At 54.3% G+C, this 18,216-nt stretch overlaps 1 protein-coding gene across 1 annotated transcript in view; it reads left to right on the top strand.

Moving 5' to 3' along the window:
- Nucleotides 1-9,439: 9,439 nt before the first annotated feature.
- Nucleotides 9,440-18,216, top strand: part of LOC106145613 (putative RNA-binding protein 19) — a 32,349-nt gene continuing 23,572 nt past the window's right edge. The window contains 7 exon segments of the mRNA XM_078027118.1: nucleotides 9,440-9,578; nucleotides 13,462-13,644; nucleotides 15,085-15,204; nucleotides 15,324-15,362; nucleotides 15,592-15,779; nucleotides 17,101-17,115; nucleotides 17,512-17,839. Of these exon segments, the coding sequence (XP_077883244.1) occupies nucleotides 9,456-9,578; nucleotides 13,462-13,644; nucleotides 15,085-15,204; nucleotides 15,324-15,362; nucleotides 15,592-15,779; nucleotides 17,101-17,115; nucleotides 17,512-17,839 (996 nt within the window). The 5' untranslated portion in view covers nucleotides 9,440-9,455.

The raw sequence follows: 18,216 nt of genomic DNA, 5'->3' as shown, positions 1-18,216 counted from the left end.
GCAGTGGGGACACAGTTTAGTCCCTGCTGTCCCCTCTCAGGCAGACAGTTGGACATGGCTGGCATGTTGGTGGCACACGTCCTGTGGCCAGAGAGAAGCCAGGGAGGCTGTGGACAGAGGCTGGCCTTCCCCCCCCACAAGCAGGGCCTGGCTGGAGGGGGAGGGAGAGGGGTTGTCCGCCTCCCCTCCACTTCTGAACATGCCTCAAGTCCCAGAAACTCAAATCCTGCAGCTTAACCAAGAAAAAAAAAATGATGCTTATGAATGCCCCCCCCCAGAACAGCACAGAGGAACATTGAGCAGGAAGGGAATCTGCTGAACCCTGAGGGGCAGGACGCTGGCGCTCCTGGGGCCAGGCCACCCATCCCCCCTTGCTGCGCATTTGGCACTGCTCCCCAGAGGCCAGCTCCTCCTGGGAGCCCCAAGAAACCACGTGGAGAAGTCATCAGGACGTCAGGACACCTGACCAAGGGCGTCTGCTCTTGAGACCCCGGGACCACCTCTGCCCAAGTGCGTCCCTGAGCATACAAATGGATGCTTGAGCCAGGGTCACCATCAGGATCCAGACTGTCCCCTGAGGCTCTTGTGGTCACCAATGCGGCAGTGTTCAGAGGTGGGACTGTGGGTTGACTGGATCACCAGGGCTGTCCTCCCCAGTGGACCTAGCTAGGAGTGGGTGGGTCCCTGGGGACATGGCCTTGGGGCTGTATCTTGTCCCTTGCCCCTTTCTTTCACTCTCTGCTCTGGGCTGCCTAGGGGTAAGCAGCTTTCCTCCCCCTCGCCCTTCCTCCATGATGCTCTGCTTCTCTGCAGTCGGGAAGCAATGGAGCCAGGGCCGAATGTGGAACTGAAACCTTTGAACCCAAGAAACAAAATCCAACTTTCCTCCTCTAAGTGGCTTTCCTCAGGTATCTTGTCACAGCATCAGAAAGCTGACTGATGCCATGGCTTTGGGGATAATTCCTAACACAGCCTTTGTAACTAGAACCCCGGGTGTTCTCTCTTTAGAGTTGCTAAAAAGAAAGTACCACAATCTAGGGGACTTAACAATGGAAATGTATTCTCCCACGGTTCTGGGGGCCTGAAGTCCAAACCAAGGAGTCAGCAGAGCTGTACTCCCTCTGAAGGCTCTGGGGAGAATCTGTTCTGTGTCATTCTCCATTTCCTTGGTTCCTGGTGATCCTTGACCCTCCTCACCAAGGGCATGAATGCATGGCTCCACTCCATGCCTCTGCTGCCACAAGGTGTCCCCCTGAGCGTCTCTTATAAGAACAGCAGCCATATTGGACTAGAACCCCCTTCATCCAATACCAACCTATCTGAATTTGACTACCTCTGCAAAGACCCTATTTCTCAATCAGGACAAATCCACGATACTGTGAGTCAGGACTGCCAGGTCTCTCTGGGGAGAACCCAGTTCAACCCCCTACACAAATAGTCAAGGTAGGTAGTACATTTTGTGGGTGATCAAACCAAGGCTCAGAGAGGTGGAGTGACACCAGAGAGAGTTGGGGAGGGGGGGAGCAGCACCCCTTCCCTTTCCATGCCCTGCCCTCCCTCCTGAATCTTCTCCATCCGGCATGGCACCCAGTAGACGCCAGAGTGGCTCCATCCTCTGGCATCCAGGTGGGCACAACCAAAAGGCAACCCCCACATGGGGTCACAGGACGGGAAGCCCCTTGGGTTGGGTTGTTTGCTGCATGTCTCCCCTGCAGGGCCACTTCAGGCTGGTGGCATCCCCGAGGGTCCCAGGTACCCCAGATAGTGCCCTGTACACGCCCCCTCTGGGCTGGGGAGCCAGGCCCTCCCCTCCCCACCTCAGCACTAGAGATGGCCACTGCACTTCCCTGGGACCGTCCCTGGGCCCTGGGCGCTCTCAGTTTTACAGGTCACAGGGAGACACTTCCTCTGAAGGCCGCAGGAGGGACCATCCTTTGTGTCTTCCCATTTCGGGGGGCTCCCACCATCTCTGGGGCTGTGGCCCCACCACCCCATCCCCCACTCCTCTGTGTGGGCCAATCCCAGGGCCCACCTGGGAGATCCAGGACGATCCCAACTCAGGACCCTTGGCTTCTTGACACCACAATTTTTAGGGTGTGGACAGCTTATGGAGGCCACTTCTTGGGCTCCCCCGTTGCAGAGCCTTGGCTTTCCCTCAGGCTGCTTGCACCTCTGGGGGCCATCTCTCCAGCCAAGTCCCTGAAGAGCCCCAGGGGCTGCTTCCCTGCCCGGGACCCTGCCCAGCACCTCCCCGTCCCCCTCCCCACCGGACCTCCCTCTGGAGCCCCCTGCACTCAGCCGCCTTTGGCTCCTCCAATTTACAGGTTCAAATCTATGTGTGGACGCAGAAATGTTGACCAACTCTATAGCCTGGCGCTGCGTTGAGCTGGGTTCCTTCTGGCGAGAAAGCAGGGTTCTGTTTCCCTGCAGGAGCAAAATCCGGAATAAACCTCACCACTGTGCACCTGGCCAGGTTGGGAAGGAGGCTCAGCCTCAGGCAGCCTCCCTGTTTTGCACCCCGGCTTATCCGTGGTCCTCTGCCGCCACCTGCTGGCCAAGGTGTAGAACTGCGGGCAATTTTCTAGCACGCGCTAAGGTGGTCTGAGCCCAGATGCCTCCTGGTCACTAAGCAACAGGGAACATGAGTTGGGGACAGTGGAAAACAAAACCTAAAGCAAGCAAAGAGGCATCCAGCAAACCCTCGCCTGCTACTCCCAGCTCCATGAGCTCAGCAAAGTCATTACATCTCTCTGCTGAGTGTCTTCATGTGTAATAATTGTCCCTATATCACTGGGTTGTTTTGAGAGTTTTTTGTGACCCAACAAAATATGATTTTGTGGTTGCTGTTATGGGTATTATACTGTATGGTACGAATATATCATCTCTAATGCTCGCCACCACCCCGAAAGTGGGTGTCAGTGATCCTGCTTTATAAATGAGGCAAGAGGTTCAGAGAAGGTGACTGACTTACCCAAGTTCCCACAGCACAAAATGTCAGCATTGCAATTTGAACCCAGATCTCCCCACTTCCTGTGTCTACCCACATCCTTTCCAGGGCTCTCTATCCTTGAAGATCTCAGGATTAGCTAGTTCACATCATGGTGTTCCAGGGTTCACCTCGGCCAGCACAAGGGGAGAGGACAGGAGGGTAGATGGTGGCACTATTTATTCTTAAAGAAAAGCCAGGGGGCAGGAGGGCACATCTAGGAACAGACCTTAGATGTGACCTTGACGTCACAGCCGCCTTCTCTTCTAACAAAGCACTTGCCCCACAGGGAATGTGTTCAGTGACAACCTTAAGGGTGTGTCTTAACTTCAGTCTCATCCACTAGATAGGACCCCATGGAGACAGGGACTTGTCTGCCCGATCGCCACCTCGTGCTCAGTGGCTGGCCGTGGCTGCACAGGACAGGTTCTCCACAGTCACCCGAATGAATGAGCAGATTCACTCACGTGTGAAGGTAGTGATGGTCTTAAGGGGACGTGTTCCACCAATGGCTGCTCTGTGGTCTGAGGACCTGGGGCTCAAATAACTTGAGAGGAAGCTGCTGCCCGTGGTCAGGATCTGTGGAGTAGGTGGAGGGCAGCGGGCAGTGGCTGCACCTCGAGGCTACAGTCAAGAAATGGACTCACCACAGGCAGCCAGGGTCACAGACGCACGGGGATTTGCAGCCTCCAGAGCCCAGGACAAGACGCAACCAGCTCACCTTGTTTGAATGAGTTTGGCTTAGCCAGACGCAGGGGTGCACGCCCGCAATCCCTGCAGCTCAGGAGGCTGAGGCAGGAGGATCGCAGGTTCAAAGCCAGCCTCAGCAAGTTAGCAAGGCTTTAAGCATCCTGATAAGACCCTATTTCTCAAAATTAAAAAAAAAAAAAATGAAAAGGGCCGGGGATGTGGTTCAGTGGTGGAGCACCCCTGGGTTCAGTCCCTGGTACCACAGAGAGAGAGAGAGAGAGAGAGAGAGAGAGAGAGAGAGAGAGAATATGAGTTGGGCCTTTCCCCAGCCCTACCCTGTGTGATGGACGGTCTGTGGTTTCTGCAGTTTCTGGTGGACATTTATGGTTTCCTGCGACAATCAGGAGGGTCCCCCCATCTGCAGGGTTCAGCCCCGGCTGCGCCTATGGGGAGGTCAAGGCTCAGCTGCCTCCTGATCACACAAGTGTGGCCGAGAAGGGTCACACCTGGTCTCCTGTGTGAGTTCCCTGGCCACCTGGGAAGTTGTTGACCTAAGAGAGCCCCGGCCGACACCCCTTAAAGTCATGCAGTTTGTCCTTGGGGACAAGATGACATCACAGCCAAAGACTCATCAGCCCACCAGTCAGTAAACAAGCCAAGGCAAGGTGCAGAGCCCTCCCCTGTGGCCATGCAGAGCGCTCCTGGGGTCCATCCACGTCTAGGCCCACAGACCGCCTGCGCCCCTCCTTCCCTGCATTTAAAATATCTTCTAAAACGTCTCCAAACTCTACATTTGAGTAGGTTTTAGATTGACAAGGAAAGTCGTGGGAATGGTGCAGACAGTTCCGGCATGCCACCCCCGTGCAGTGTCCTTAGCTCTGCTCTGGTTCTTAGTCACAGTCAACCAGCGTGGACGCATCTTCGTCACTAAGGTCTGGCGTCATTCAGATTTCCTTAGCTTTTACCCCGCGTCCTTTCTCTGTCCCAGGATCCCATGTTAAGCCGAGTCCCCAGGTCTCCGTGGGCTCCTCCTGGCTGGGACGGGTTCACAGTTGTCCCTCGTTGTTTGTGACCCTGACAGCTCTGGGGAGTGCTGGTAGGTTTTCTGGAGTGTCCCTCACGGTGTCGTTGGTGTTCTCATGGGTGGACCTGATGGTGGTCTTGGGCAAGATGTCACAGAGGCTCAGATGCCATTGATGTGATGTCAAACCAGGGCCACGTGCGGTCACTGTGCCTGGTCATGGTTGATGTTGACCTTGACCACTTGGTCTGAAAGGTGGGAGAAGACCCGTCCTGGGGCCCCCTGAGGGAGGCAGCCTGCCCACCCCCTGACTCGGACCCCCTTCCCCCGAGAACTGAAGACTGTGACGAGTGCGGTTCTCAGTCAGTAAACCTGCAGCACCCCGGGGTCACCCACAGGGTGCCAGGACCAGGTTAGGACGGTGGGGACAGGGGGAGAAGGGGTGGGTGACTGAACTGGCCAGTGGAGTAGACAGGCTGAGGACGCGGGAGGGGTCTCGGGACAGTCCCAGTTTCCTGGGGGATGTTGATCCTTTTCATTTGGCCTGAGATCCACCAACCTGTGCAGGACGCCAAGAGTCCAGGCCCAGGAGCATCTCTCCCCCATGGGCCTTTCCCTGGTAGGACGTAGTTCCCTTGGGGACCAGCCCCGACTTCTCACAGCCTGGAGGTCCCCCCGCCATGGCAGGAGATGGCCAGACCTCCCTGATTGACGCAGTCCCCAGGCACAGTCCTGGTGGGGTCCAGGGACCCCCGGATTGTACTTGCAGGGACGGAACAGGAGTCAGGAGACCAGGAGGGCTAATAATAACGTCCAATAACGCACGCGCTTATGAAGGGCCAGGAACACGGAGCCTCTGAATGGCCCTCTCCTCCCCACATGTGGTGGCCACATTTCCCGGGCAGGCCTGGGACCTGGAGATCCGTAAAGAGCATTCCATTTTCTTTTAATACCTTTCAAACACCTTCTGATTTGCGAATGTCTTTGGGGAAGGCTATATTTAGTCGTAGGTTTTAATAAAGGCCATTCATGAGGATATAAAAAAACTTATGAAGCCAGCCAGGGCCGGTGGGCAGCCCCCATCTGACCTCTCATCCAAGGCTCATGCCTGGGAGCCACCCCCAAAAGGCATCCTGACAGGGCCACGGGCACAGAACCCCCCACCCCCCACCATGGTCATTTAATTAAAGACATCAATAAATAAAAATAGCTGTTGAGTAAATGAAAGAACTCGAAACAAGGACCCCCCAAAGTCATTTCCAGGGTGGAGGGTATGTTTCTAAATTCAAACAAAATTTAAATTGACTCATGATAATTGTGCTTTTTGAGGGGGTCACCATCAGATAACTGGCCTAGGTACCACCTCAGACATTTACCATTTCTTGGTGTTGGGAACATGTAAAATCCTCTCTCTCTCTGGCTGTTTTGAAGTAGATACTTGTTGTCTAGCATGGGTTGTGGAGGGTGTGTTGTTATGCCTGTGAGTTTTAACTGAACAGACATCCACAGAGGTCAGAGGCAGGGTGAGGTCTGGCCTTCCCCAACCCTAATCCCCAGACTGATGATGTCACCTTCTTTGGAAAAATGGCTTTACAGATGTAATTGAGGGTTTATTTTATTTTATTTTTTTTGGTACCAGGGATTGAACTCAGGGTCACTTGACCACTGAGCCCCATCCCCAGCCCTATTCTATATTTTATTTAGAGACAGGGTCTCACTGAGTTGCTCAGGGCCTCGCTTTGGTTGAGGCTGACTTTGAACTCACAATCCTCCTGCCTCAGCCTCCCAAGCCACTGGGATGACAGGCGGGAGCCACTGCATCCAGACTAACTGAGGGTCTTGAGATGAGATCGTCCTGGATTTAAAGCATCCTCAGCCCAGTGGCAGGTGTGTCATCAGAGGTGAGGAGGGATATAGGGTGGACTCAGACATCAGAGAGGAGGGACCATAAGAAGACAGACATGGGGCCTGGAGCCATGCAGTCGCACATCAAGGAGCCCTGGGGTCCCAGAGGCTGGAAGAGGCTAGGGAGGGCCCTCCCCTAGAGCCTTCAGACAGCATGGCTGTGCCCATGGCTTCATTTTGGGATTCCTGGCCTCCAGAACTGCCAGAGAACAATTTCTGTTATTTTAAGCTGCCTGATTTCAGGTATTTTGTTACAGTAGCTCCAGGGAATGAGTGGGCCCCCACAGTCCTTTCACTTAAAGACACAGAGACGGTGTGGCTGCCACATGGCTGTGCGTGCTGTCTTTGGGGGCTTGAAGTGAAAAAAAAATAACAAAAGGTTTCTTAGTATGAAGGGTGTGTCCCTCCAGCCACACACCTGCTTCCTGGTCCCCTCCCAAATTCACAGGGCAGAGTCCCACCTTCTAGAACCCCTCATGGTGACTCCATTTGGAGACTGGATGGTCAGTTAAAATGTGCTCATTAGGACTGCGCTAGCCACCATGGTGACGTGGCCACCATCCTGATGGGGCTTCTGTGAGCAGGAGACGAGGCTGAGAAGGGGCGATGCACCCACCACCCGGGCCACACCAAAGGTCACTCAGAGAGGAGGGGAGGGGAGGGGCAGATGCGCCCTCTCCGGATGCAGGAGGATCCGACCTCCCAACCTCGATCCACCACGGACTGTTCCTAAGTGCACGGGGGCCCTAGCTCACAGGAACGGGGGGGGGGGGTGGGGACAGGGGGAACTGCACCCCGTGCTCCTCTGTCCACCTGAGTGACAGCACTTGTCACACACTAGTTAGCACTTGGCTTCAAGGCCATCCTGGGTGCTGCTCACTCTCTAGTGGTCAGTCTCCCGAGAACTGACTTGCTCCTCCACCCTGCTCTGCACCCACGAGCTACCTGTGTGCGCCTGGCGCTCCAACCTTGTCTCTGGTCTCTGGCTGGCTCAGCCTATGGGAGGCCACAACAGGAAACAGGAAGTAGGAGGAAAACAGGACGGGGCAGGGGACTCTCATACCCTTCTGGGACTCCCATACCTCTGCTTCTGTCTTTGCACCACTGACTTCTTGTGTCTCTCATAGGGACACTTGTCACTAGATCAACATCCACTCCGATGACACAGGACCCTCTCATTTTGAGATCCTTCATCACATGGGCAAAGACTCTTCTTCCAAACAAGGTGACAGTCACAGGTGCCAGGGGCCAGGATGAGGAGGTATTTTTGGAAGGGACACCTTCTCCTGGTGCCTGCTGCAGCATTTTGCAAAGACAGATCTGCTGGGGCCCCTTGGGCACCTTAAGGTGGAAAAACCATGTGGTCCCATCTGTACCCTGGAATCAGCTAAGTATGTTCCTGGTAGCCATGCCTGTGTGCTTATGCTACGGCAAATGCATGAGCTCTGTGCATCTGGGACTCAGGAAGGAAGAGATGGGTTCAAGGACACTGCTTCTGAGCTGGTCTTGGAGAATGGGGACAGGGGTTGCTTTAGAAAGATACACAAATGGCCCAAAGTTCATAAATAGATGCTCAAGAACAGGAGTCAAGAGGGACCTGCAAACCCAAACCACAGGGAGACGTGGCTTTACCCCCACTAAGGTGGCCAGAATGGTAGGAGACCTAGCAAGAAGCTGAGAAGAGATGGGGAAACAGGAACCTTCAAATGGCACTGATAGGGCGGTCACAGGGTGCAGCTGCTGTGTGGCTCAGCGATGCCCCTCCCAGGAATACACCCTGAGAAATGAAGACACACTTGCACACAAACACTTGAAAGCTCATAGCAGTGTTATCCACAATAGCCACAGGTGGAAACAGCCCAGATGTCCATCAGCGGAGGACTGGGTGATGAAATGCTCTTTATCCGCCCATGAGATATTACCCAGCAGGCATCAGAGGGAAGCACCAACTCATCTTGCTCAGGATGAACCTCCAAAGCAGGATGCTAAATGAAGGAAGCCTGTCACAAACCTTTGCGGGGGTTGCGCAGGATCTGCTCTACTTGGAGCGCTAAGCAGGTGATGTGGTTTTGTGTCCAGTGTTGCCTGATTCCATTTGCATGAAATGTCCAGAGGGGGCAACTCCGGGGAGACAGAAAGTGGATCTGTGGTTGCCAGGGCCTGGAGGGAGGAGGAATTGGCCCGTGACAACTAAGGGTGCAGGTTTCCTCTCGGGGGAGGGGATACAGACATTTTAATATTGACAGTGATGGTGGTGGCTGCAAAACTTGGCAAATATACTAAAGACCATTGAGTTGTACATGTTAAGTTCGTGAATTGTAGGAAGTGGATTGAACCTTGATAAAGCTGTCAACGACAATCACAACCAAATCTCCGATTTTCTGTGTAGTAACTTCACTCCTCAGGTCCCCCATGTCCTGCCTGCAAAACGGGACTGTTCCCAAAATGCACATTCTACCATTTTCCCCTCAGTGCTTAGTAAGGCTTTTTCTCCACCTCCCAAAGGGAGGCAGGGATCCTTAGTCTGGCCCTCATTCTCAGGGCTGTTTTTAGAAATCCATGGTAAAGTACAATAAGAAAGGGTCACAAAATCACATCCCCTGCTTAGAGTTCCAAGAAGAGCAGATCCCCCCAACCCCTCGCAGAGGTTGGAATCCGGCGCCCCCTGCCGACAGGACCATGGCATTGCGCTCTCCCTGAACCACTTCAGAACCTGCACCTGGGCAGAATGCAAGCACTCAGGCCGCCTCTTAGGGGTGTGACCGCCTCAGGCAGGTCAGGCTTTGGCCACGCCCACTTCCAAGTGGGCGGGCCGAGAACAGGGCCACGTGACTTTGTTCTGATTTGTTGAAGATGGCGGCGCCTGAGGGGCAGCTTGAAAGTTGTCATGGGCAGTCGCTGTCCAGAGGTGCTGGAATCAGAACAGAGGGACCTGGTGCCATGTCGCGACTGATCATGAAGAACCTCCCGAATGAGGTGAGGAGAGAGCGTGGTGTTAGGAATCTGAAAATGGGACCCTTTAAGCCCTTTATCCCCGCCTAGCACAGAACCCAGCCAGTGGTAGGCTCCTAGCGGAATCAGCCTGATTAGAGAGTGAAGAAGCAGGTGGATGGTTGTGGTGATGTTCTGGCTGCGGTGTACCCAAGTGGGTCGTCCTTCCTATTTCCTTGTCCTTTTTCTTGGATAGAGAGCACCCACACGACCGGTGTGGCCAGGAAAGCATGCCCCAAATACCAAGCCAGCCTTTTGGATGGTGTGAGAGTGTCTTCTGAACTCCTGCCTCCATCCTTGGGTGTCTCTTTCCCTAGGCAGAGAATGTTAGGAGCCGTTTCGTTTTTATTGTGGTTTTTTTTTTGTTTGTTTTTAGTTTTTTTTTTCTCTTTGTCATGTGGGAGGTGTTTATGCCACATAATTTAAAAAATCAAAACTGGACCGTGGTATGTAAAATGAGAAGCAAAGTCTTTCTGAGAATATCCATCTTCAAGTGGTTTGTTTTTAGAAGGACTCCCCAGAGGCTTTTCTACATACCCAGGTACTTTGCTCTCCCCTATAGTTTATCACAGGGACCATCTGCTGATTCCCTCTACTATGAAAGATGACACTTTATATAATTGATTCTTCTAAATATTCTTGTTTTTAACTATCCTAATCTTTACCTGAAGTGGTATACTCTTAAGATATGTTTTACTGATCTATCAGCTTTTTGTTGGTACCAGGGATTGAACTCATGGGCACTTGACCACTGAACCCATCGCCAGCCCTATTTTGTATTTCATTTAGAGACAGGGTCCCACTGAGTTTCTTAGAGCCTCACTAAATTGCTGAGGCTAGCTTTGAACTCTGGATCCTCCTGCCTCAGCCTTCCATGGAGCTGGGATTACAGGTGTGTGCTGGCTACCAGCCATCCATCAGCTCTAAAAAGTGTCTCCTGATGTTTCACTTAGTTGGATGAGAGTTTCAGCATGGCCACCCTTCTTTTCCTTCCTAGTTTCATTTTGCATCTCAGTGTAGCTTCCTCTCCCATTGTTCATCTTTTTTTTCTAATTTGTTACATGTGACAGCAGAATGCATTACAATTCATATGATACATATACAGCCCTATTTTTTACATCTCTGGTTGTATACAAAGTATATTCACATCATTGGTGTCTTCGTACCTGTATTTTATATAATGATGTCCATCACATTCCACCATTATTTCTAAGCCCATGCCCCCTCTCCCCCACCTTTGCCCTATCTAGAGTTCATCTAATCCTCCCATGATCCTACTCCACTATGAATCAGCTGCCTTATATCAGAGAAAACATTCGGCTTTTTTTTTTATTTTTTGGTATTGGCTAACTTCACTTAGCATGATATTCTCCAACTCCATCCATTTTCCTGTAAATGCCACAATTTTATTCTCTTTTATTGCTGGGTCATATTCCATTGTGTATATGTAACACATTTTCTTTATCTGTTCATCTATTGAAGGGCATCTAGGTTGGTTCCACAGTTTAGCTATTGTGAATTGTGCTGCTCTAAACATTGATGTGGTTGTGTCCCTGTAGTATGCTGTTTTTAAGTCCTTTGGGTATAGACCAAGGAGTGGGATAGCTGGGTCAAATAGTGGCTCCATTCCAAGTTTTCCAAGGAATATCCACACTGCTTTCCATATTGGCTGCACCAATTTGCAGTTCCACCAGCAATGTATGAGTGTGCCTTTCCCCCCACATCCTCACCAACACTCATTGTTGTTTGTATTCTTAATAGCAGCCATTCTGACTGGAGCGAAATGAAGTCTTAGAGTAGTTTTGCTTTGCATTTCTCTAATTGCTAGAGATGTTTTCATCGTTCATCTTGCCCGATAGTAGTGAGCCCTCGGAGAGTTTACTGTGTGCTAGGCGCTGTTCAGATGTGTTAGGTGAAGTAATTCATTTACTCCTCACACAACCCTGCAAGTTGGCTTCTATACCCATTTTAAAAGTGAAGAAACCAGGGCACATCAAGGTAAAGTTATCGGCCTGAAGTCACTCACGTGTGATAACTTATACAACAGTGACAGAATTGAGGTGTCTTTCTGGAATGAGCAGTTCTGACCACTGCACCTCCCGTCTCGCTTAGCATGATTGCATGCCATTGTCTTAATTATCTTCCAACAGATAAACATTGGGTCCTGAGTACTTCTGGGGTTGCTGACAGTGTAGACCGAAGTGGACAAGACTTGGTCCCTGCTTTCATGGAGTTTGCAGGGGAAACAGATCAAGATGCAGGGATTGAAGTGTGAGCCGGTGCTGCAGGAGCACAGGGGGCTTTGGTTACTGACCCACAGGGTCAGTGGGGCTGCCATCCTTCCGGAGGCTGCAGGGTCTCAGAGAGGCTTCCTGTGGGAGACGGCAGAGGAGCGCCCTGTGAGTGAATGGGTGCTCCAGGGTCGCCGAAGCAGCAGAATGATGGGTCAGACTTCAGTAAGGTGTCCCCGTGCAGTGGGGGAGCAAGTTCACTTTTGTAATCTGAGCTGACAGAGCCCTGGATTCTGTAGACCTTGGGCAGGTCATTTATCCTCTGAGAATCCCATTTTCTCCTCTCTAAAATGTGCCTGAAAGTCCCTAACTTGGTGATTGTGAGATTTGGATGCGCTCGGAGTTATTATACAGCTCCTCTGGAGATTTCTTCCTGCTGGGCAGCCAATGCCTATGGGTTCCTCTTATTTCAAGCTTGTTTGGTTGTTTGTGGCTGCCCCTGTGCCCCTTGGTCCCGCTACCAGCCACAGGAATCTCCTCTGCTGGGAAAAGTCGCTGAGCTGTGAGGGTGGTCCTGGGGCTGTGGGGATGGTGGGACCAAGTTCTGTCACATTTCCATGGCTGCCATAACAGGTGGCCACACTTCCTGAGGTGAGACAGTGCGTATTGATTCCCACAGTTTTGGAGGTCAGAGATCTTAAGGTGTCAGCAGGGCTGCCATCCTTCTGGAGGCTGCAGGGGAGAATCTGTTCCTTCACTTTTTCTGCTTCTGGAGGCTGCCTGCCCCAAGTGGCTCCAGGCCATAGCCTTCAACTTCAGTCTGCAGAGTGCTGCAGAGTATCTTCCAGTTTCTCTCCCTCTGTTTTTCATTACATCTCCTTCTCTGACTCTGATCTTCCTGATTACTTAGGACCTGGGTAATGCAGGGTCCTCTCCTTATCTCAGGGTTCCTAATCGAATCACATGGAAAATCCCGTGTGCCATGTCTGGTGTGTAACCAGCGTCTGGGGGGCTAGGGTGTGGGCATCCTTGGGGAGGCTGTAAACAACAGAGTGTGCGTACTCCATCTGGCGCTCCTTCTGCCCAGCCTTTTGAATTGGCTACTGGGCAGCAGCATGATGATGATTCTGTCCTTGGTCCTAACCTTGTAGCAGCCACACAGAGTACTGAGACATCCTGTGGCCCTCATGAGTCTCATTTCTTCACCAGTGAAGTGAGGAGGGCTTGCCTGAGGGCATGGCTCCAGTGTAAGAGCCTGGACTGTTGGGAGTCATCAGGGCTCAAAAAAAATTTCCCCATCCCCCAGAAGAGCCGTCCAATGGTGAGCCCTGCTGGCTCACATGATCCTTACCCACCAATCAGAAAGCACCCCATGCCAACTGTCAAACCCTTCAATCCTTAAACTGTCATAACTGTCAAACCTCCCCCGGCTCTATAAATATGCAGAGCTGTTCCTCAATAAACGGGCATTTTCTCCAACAACGAGCCTTGTTCATTCTTTCAGGGACCTGGCCTGACGGGCACAGCACACTGCCACCTCCTTGTCTCTGGTCGCCCCTAGAGTCCTGGAGCCCCGGGTTTCTAGTCATTTGTCCCTTTGCTGAAGGACTCGCCAACTTCTCCACTTTCTGTTCCAGATGAAGGAGGAGGGGTTCAGGCAGCTCTTCACCGCCTTCAGCGCGCTGACCCACTGCAGCCTCAAGTTCACCAAAGACGGCAAGTTCCGCAAGTTTGGCTTCATCAGCTTCAAGTCCGAGGAGGAGGCCCAGGCTGCGCTGAACCACTTCAACAAGAGCTTTATCGACACGTCCCGGATCACAGTGAGTGGGCCCCTGCCTGCCTGTCCAGAGTGTCACCCGCTGCTCCACCTGTCAGCGACACATGGGTCCCAAGGCTGTCCTTTTTAGGCCCTGAGGCCTTTGGCCTTCCTCAGCGGTTCCCTCTCTTCTGTGTGTAAGACTCTCCCGGAGCCAGACTGCTGCTGGGCCCCCCCTGGGCCCTGGCTCAGTGCGGGAGTCACGTGGGAGAACAGGCCTTCTGGAGCCTCGGTGGCACCTGTGCTGCCAGCCAGGAGGGCACTTGAGCCACAGGTGTGCGTCCTCCACTGCCCGACAGCAGGCGCTCAGGAGCCACTGGTCCCTGTCCTCAGGAGCGCTGGCAGACGCAGGTGCTGAGTTCAGGGTGGTCACTGGGTCAGGGACCCTGGGACAACTGAGCAGGACCCACCCTGTCCAGGGAGGGGTCAGGAAATTTTCCTGGAGGAGGAGGTCCCACAAGGGTCACCCACAGGTGTTCATTGACATGATAAAACGTCCCCAGCCCTTTTGCTGAGAAGGGAAAAGCCAAGATGGAGCAGCATAGAGCCGAGGCGACACACGGCCTCACCTCTCGCTCTGTGTGGTGTGGGCGTGGTGGCCTGTGGGGTCACCAGTCGCTGGTGGTTCATCTTTGGTGACAGGAGTTGGAGTCACAGCCTTTTGACCTTCATCATAGACTTAAGGGACTGCTGTGGAAGTCCACGCAGCCAGGATGTGACCAAATGGCAGGCTCTTTCTTTGGGGAGGGTGGTCGGTGACCAGGGCGTCCTTACCTGTCTGGGAGTCGTCACTCCTGGCTCCCAGCAGGACCGGCCCTCACCAGAGTCACCTCTGAGAGTGCGTTGGAGGCTTTGGTCTGGAGAGGTCTGGCTCAGGCTTCATCCTCAGCACACTTCTGGCCCCTGGGCCACCCCATCTCCCGTTACCTGTTACCTGGGAGGTTCTCCCAGACCAGCGGAGCTTGCCTCATGATCACTGGTGATCCCAGGAGCACGGGTGTCCCCTGCACCCGCCCTTGCTGACCACTGGCCTACATCATCTCATTCCATCCTCAGAGCCACCATTTGGCATGGATGGTCCTGAGTCCCCAGTCTCTGTCCCTGAGGGCCTGGGTCACCTGGGGTAAGTTGCTTCACATCTCTGTGCTCCAGTTTTCTGGTCTTGAATTGGGGAGAGCTGTGGCTTCACTGCCCGCTGTTCGGAGGCTCAGCGTGTCCACGGTCCTCACAGGGCACTCGGGTGCTGCGTGGAACTCCCCAGTAGACGGTAGCTAGTGTGGTGCCTTCGCGGAGGACAAAGCCAAGGCGGGGTGGTAGTCCTCTGCTTATGCTCTACTAGTGGCAGCTGCCTGTCTGTAAAGCCCAGGTTCCCAGGTGCTGAAGGGTGGGACCCTCAGGACTCTGGCTGTCACAGCAGGTGTGACAATTGCCCTTTCTCATGCAGGTGGAATTCTGCAAGTCCTTTGGGGACCCAACAAAGCCCCCAGCCTGGAGCAAACATGCCCAGGGACCAAGGCAGCCCAAGCAGCCCTCACAAGGTTCCGTCCCCCTGGAAATTAAGAAGGTATGCAGGTGACCGAACCAGCACCGGGCCTGTGTGGGCAGGTGGTGGCTGTGGAGGGGTCTGTAGTTCCATCTGCCCTCCCCATCCCGTGTGCCCTCATCCTCTGCCTCTGTTTTTAGGATGACAAGAAGAAAAAGGCCCCACGTGAACTGGAGCAGGTGAGTCTGTCCTGTTGACCGAGAGGGCAGGGGCAGCCGGTCGGAGGGGTGCAGGCTGGTCCAGAAAGCAGAGCCCACACCTCGAGTGTCCTGCCGTGTCCCTGTGGACTCGGGGTCCACCAGAGATGGGGAGGATGCTCGCCCTGCTGGGAGTTTGGAGGGCTAAGCCCCACTGAGTCCCCTCTGCCTCTTCTCCTATGTCCCTGCTGCCTGCCTCCGGTGCCCCCAGCTGAAGGAAGACACCGAGTTCCAGAAGTTCCTTTCGATTCACCAGAAGCGGACACAGGTGGCCACTTGGGCAAATGGTGCCCTGGACACTGAGCCCCCAGAAGGGAAGAGCAAGCCGACCAGTGACTACCTGAACTTTGACTCTGATTCTGGGCAGGAGAGTGAGGGAGAGGCCGCGAGGAGGAGCTGGTAGGTGAGGCTTGGGCGCTGTGCCTGTGCACCTGTGTCCCTCAGCTGCAGCCCTGTGGCCCACCAATGCCGCAGTCTGGCTAGGCACAAAATCACGAGCCACTCAAACAGGAACAAACTTTATTTTTGAAACTCCCGCCAGTGCCCCATATGCTCCCCGGGAAATATGCCGACCCACACACACAGCGTTCTCCTGGACACACACTCCAACAGGAAAGCCCTCCTCCAGAATTCCCTCCTACTGCACTTCCCCAACCAATGGTAACTCTCCGGGAGTCCCCTAGCAGGCCCAGGTGGACAGCAGGGGTCTAATATCCATTTGAATGCAGACCTTAACATAATCATATCATCTCAATGGCTTGCTGGCTTCACCTTTCAACCAAAAATGCCATGCATCATTACTGCTTGCCTATGGCTCTTAGCACACCAACACCTGTTGGCAGGCACTGGCCGCCCCTCCCTCAGACACCAGGCCTGGGGCTGTCCAGACAAGGCTCCGGAGCTTTCTGGTGGGGAGATGAGGTCACCTGCAGGAAGGTCTGCCATGGCTGCTCCTAGTCACTTGCTTGTCAGTCGGCAGTGTTCCCCGAGTGCATGCTGCATGCTGGGCTCTGGGGATGTAGTGCTGAGCCATAGACAGGAATCCTGCCCCGTGGCGCTGTCAGCTGTCATTGTGGTAAGAGGAGAGCAGTAAACAGATGAGCACCCAGGGACACGTCATGGGGTCACAGCCGCTATGGAGAGGAAGCAGGAGAGTTTGGGAGGGAGCTGCCGGGGAAGGCCTTGCAGGGTGGGTGAGCCTTTGTCCTCTCAGCCTTAGCGTGCTGGGGCAGCTGGTGGCCAGTGACCGGCTGCAGTATGGGGTGGCAGCTCTGGTTGGGGGTCAGTCCGGCTGGCTGAGGGCAGAGGATGTGAACATAGTGTCACCTGTGCACCTGGCAGGGTTTCTGTGCTAAGCTGTGACCTGGAGGACTTGTGGGATGTAGTAGGACACATAGCCGGGGGCAGAGGGGGTCGCAGACCAGGGCACAGCATCACAGGGGCTCAGGACAGGGGAGCACACAGCTGCAGGGCAGACTGGCTCTGGGCACTGGAGCAGGAAGAGTGGGGCCCAAGGAGCTCACACAGGCCTGGAGCGGAGGGGCTGGGGCTCCATCCTCAGCGTCCAGAACTCATGGGTGGGGGTGTGAGGCTACAAGGACAGTCGTGACAGCCATGCAGGCACACTCCTCCTTCCCGGCTGTCTCTGTAGCACCCCTCAACAGCTAGCGTATCACCAGGTGTCCCCTGTAAGCCGTTCACACCTCTGTGCTTCCCGCAGGGTAGCAGATAGCAGGTGAGTTAGCCAGGGGCCCAGCACTGGAGCTGGGCTGGGGTGAGGTCCTAATGTTTGGGGTGTTTGCTGCCTAAGTAGATGATTGAGCGTGGCTCCCACTGGGGTTATGTGGGTGGCCCTGTGAGATGACGGGTGGGTACCGTAAAGGGTTCACTGTAGAAACGGTTCTGCTGTGTAAGTGCTTTCTGTGGCACGTGGAGCCCCTTAGTGTACATGACACAATTGGGAAGGTGACTGATGACCTGGAGGGGCCGTCCAGGGGAGAGCCTGGCAGGCGGCAGGGAGCCATGGAGCTGTGTGTGTGGCACGGGAGCTTCGCCCTCTAGCGGTGCCCATCAGAGGGTTTATTGTGCCGCTGGGCACCAGGGCCCTGATTGTGGTGAGTGTGGTCCACAGGCTACCCCCCAAGTTTCCAGCCCTGTGCTGCCTGAGTCTCTGGCTGCTCAGGAACATGACCTCCTCCCCGCCCCCTGCCCTCTCAGCAGAGCAAGGCCTGGAAGCTAAGGCGGCTGCCCAGCGGGGGCTGTCGGACATGGAGTACCTGAAGTCCAAGGTGGTGGCAGCTGAGTCCTCTTCCTCAGAGGAGGAGGAAAGTGAGGACGAAGCTGTAAACTATGACAGAGGCAGCGAGGAAGAGGAGTCCCTTGCCACCCCTGACCAGCCGGAGCAAGGGAGCCCAGGGACCCTGCCTGGGAGGGGGAGGCTGCAGGAGCCCGGAGCCCAGGTATGTGCCTGCAGGAGGGACAGCGGGGTTGTGTGCCTGTCTGGGGTTGTGGCCCCACGGCTGGGGGTGTGACACGGAGGAGAGCTAAGCAACCTGTCACGCACTCCCTGATCCTCTGGGCTCATTGCCTGCTACACGAGAGGGGTGGCTTGCTGGGGCTCTGGGCACGAGTGAGGTGGTGACGGCTGGGTTACTTGGTGTTCAGTCACAAGGCGGGCAGGTGTGGGTGGGCTCCTCGTTGATAGACATGCCTGCTGTCACTGGATGCTGTCACAGTTGCTCGGCAGGCATTCTCCTGCTTCCATTTTATAGGTAAGAAAACTGAGGCCCAGAGAAGGGAAGTGACAGGTCAGACCCCAGGCCCGGGTCTGTCAGGC

Source organism: Ictidomys tridecemlineatus, chromosome 2, assembly GCF_052094955.1.
Source record: "Ictidomys tridecemlineatus isolate mIctTri1 chromosome 2, mIctTri1.hap1, whole genome shotgun sequence".
In the NCBI taxonomy this organism is placed as follows: domain Eukaryota; kingdom Metazoa; phylum Chordata; class Mammalia; order Rodentia; family Sciuridae; genus Ictidomys; species Ictidomys tridecemlineatus.
The sequence above is the reverse complement of the archived record's forward strand: the minus strand, read 5'-3'. Positions and strand labels throughout refer to the sequence as shown.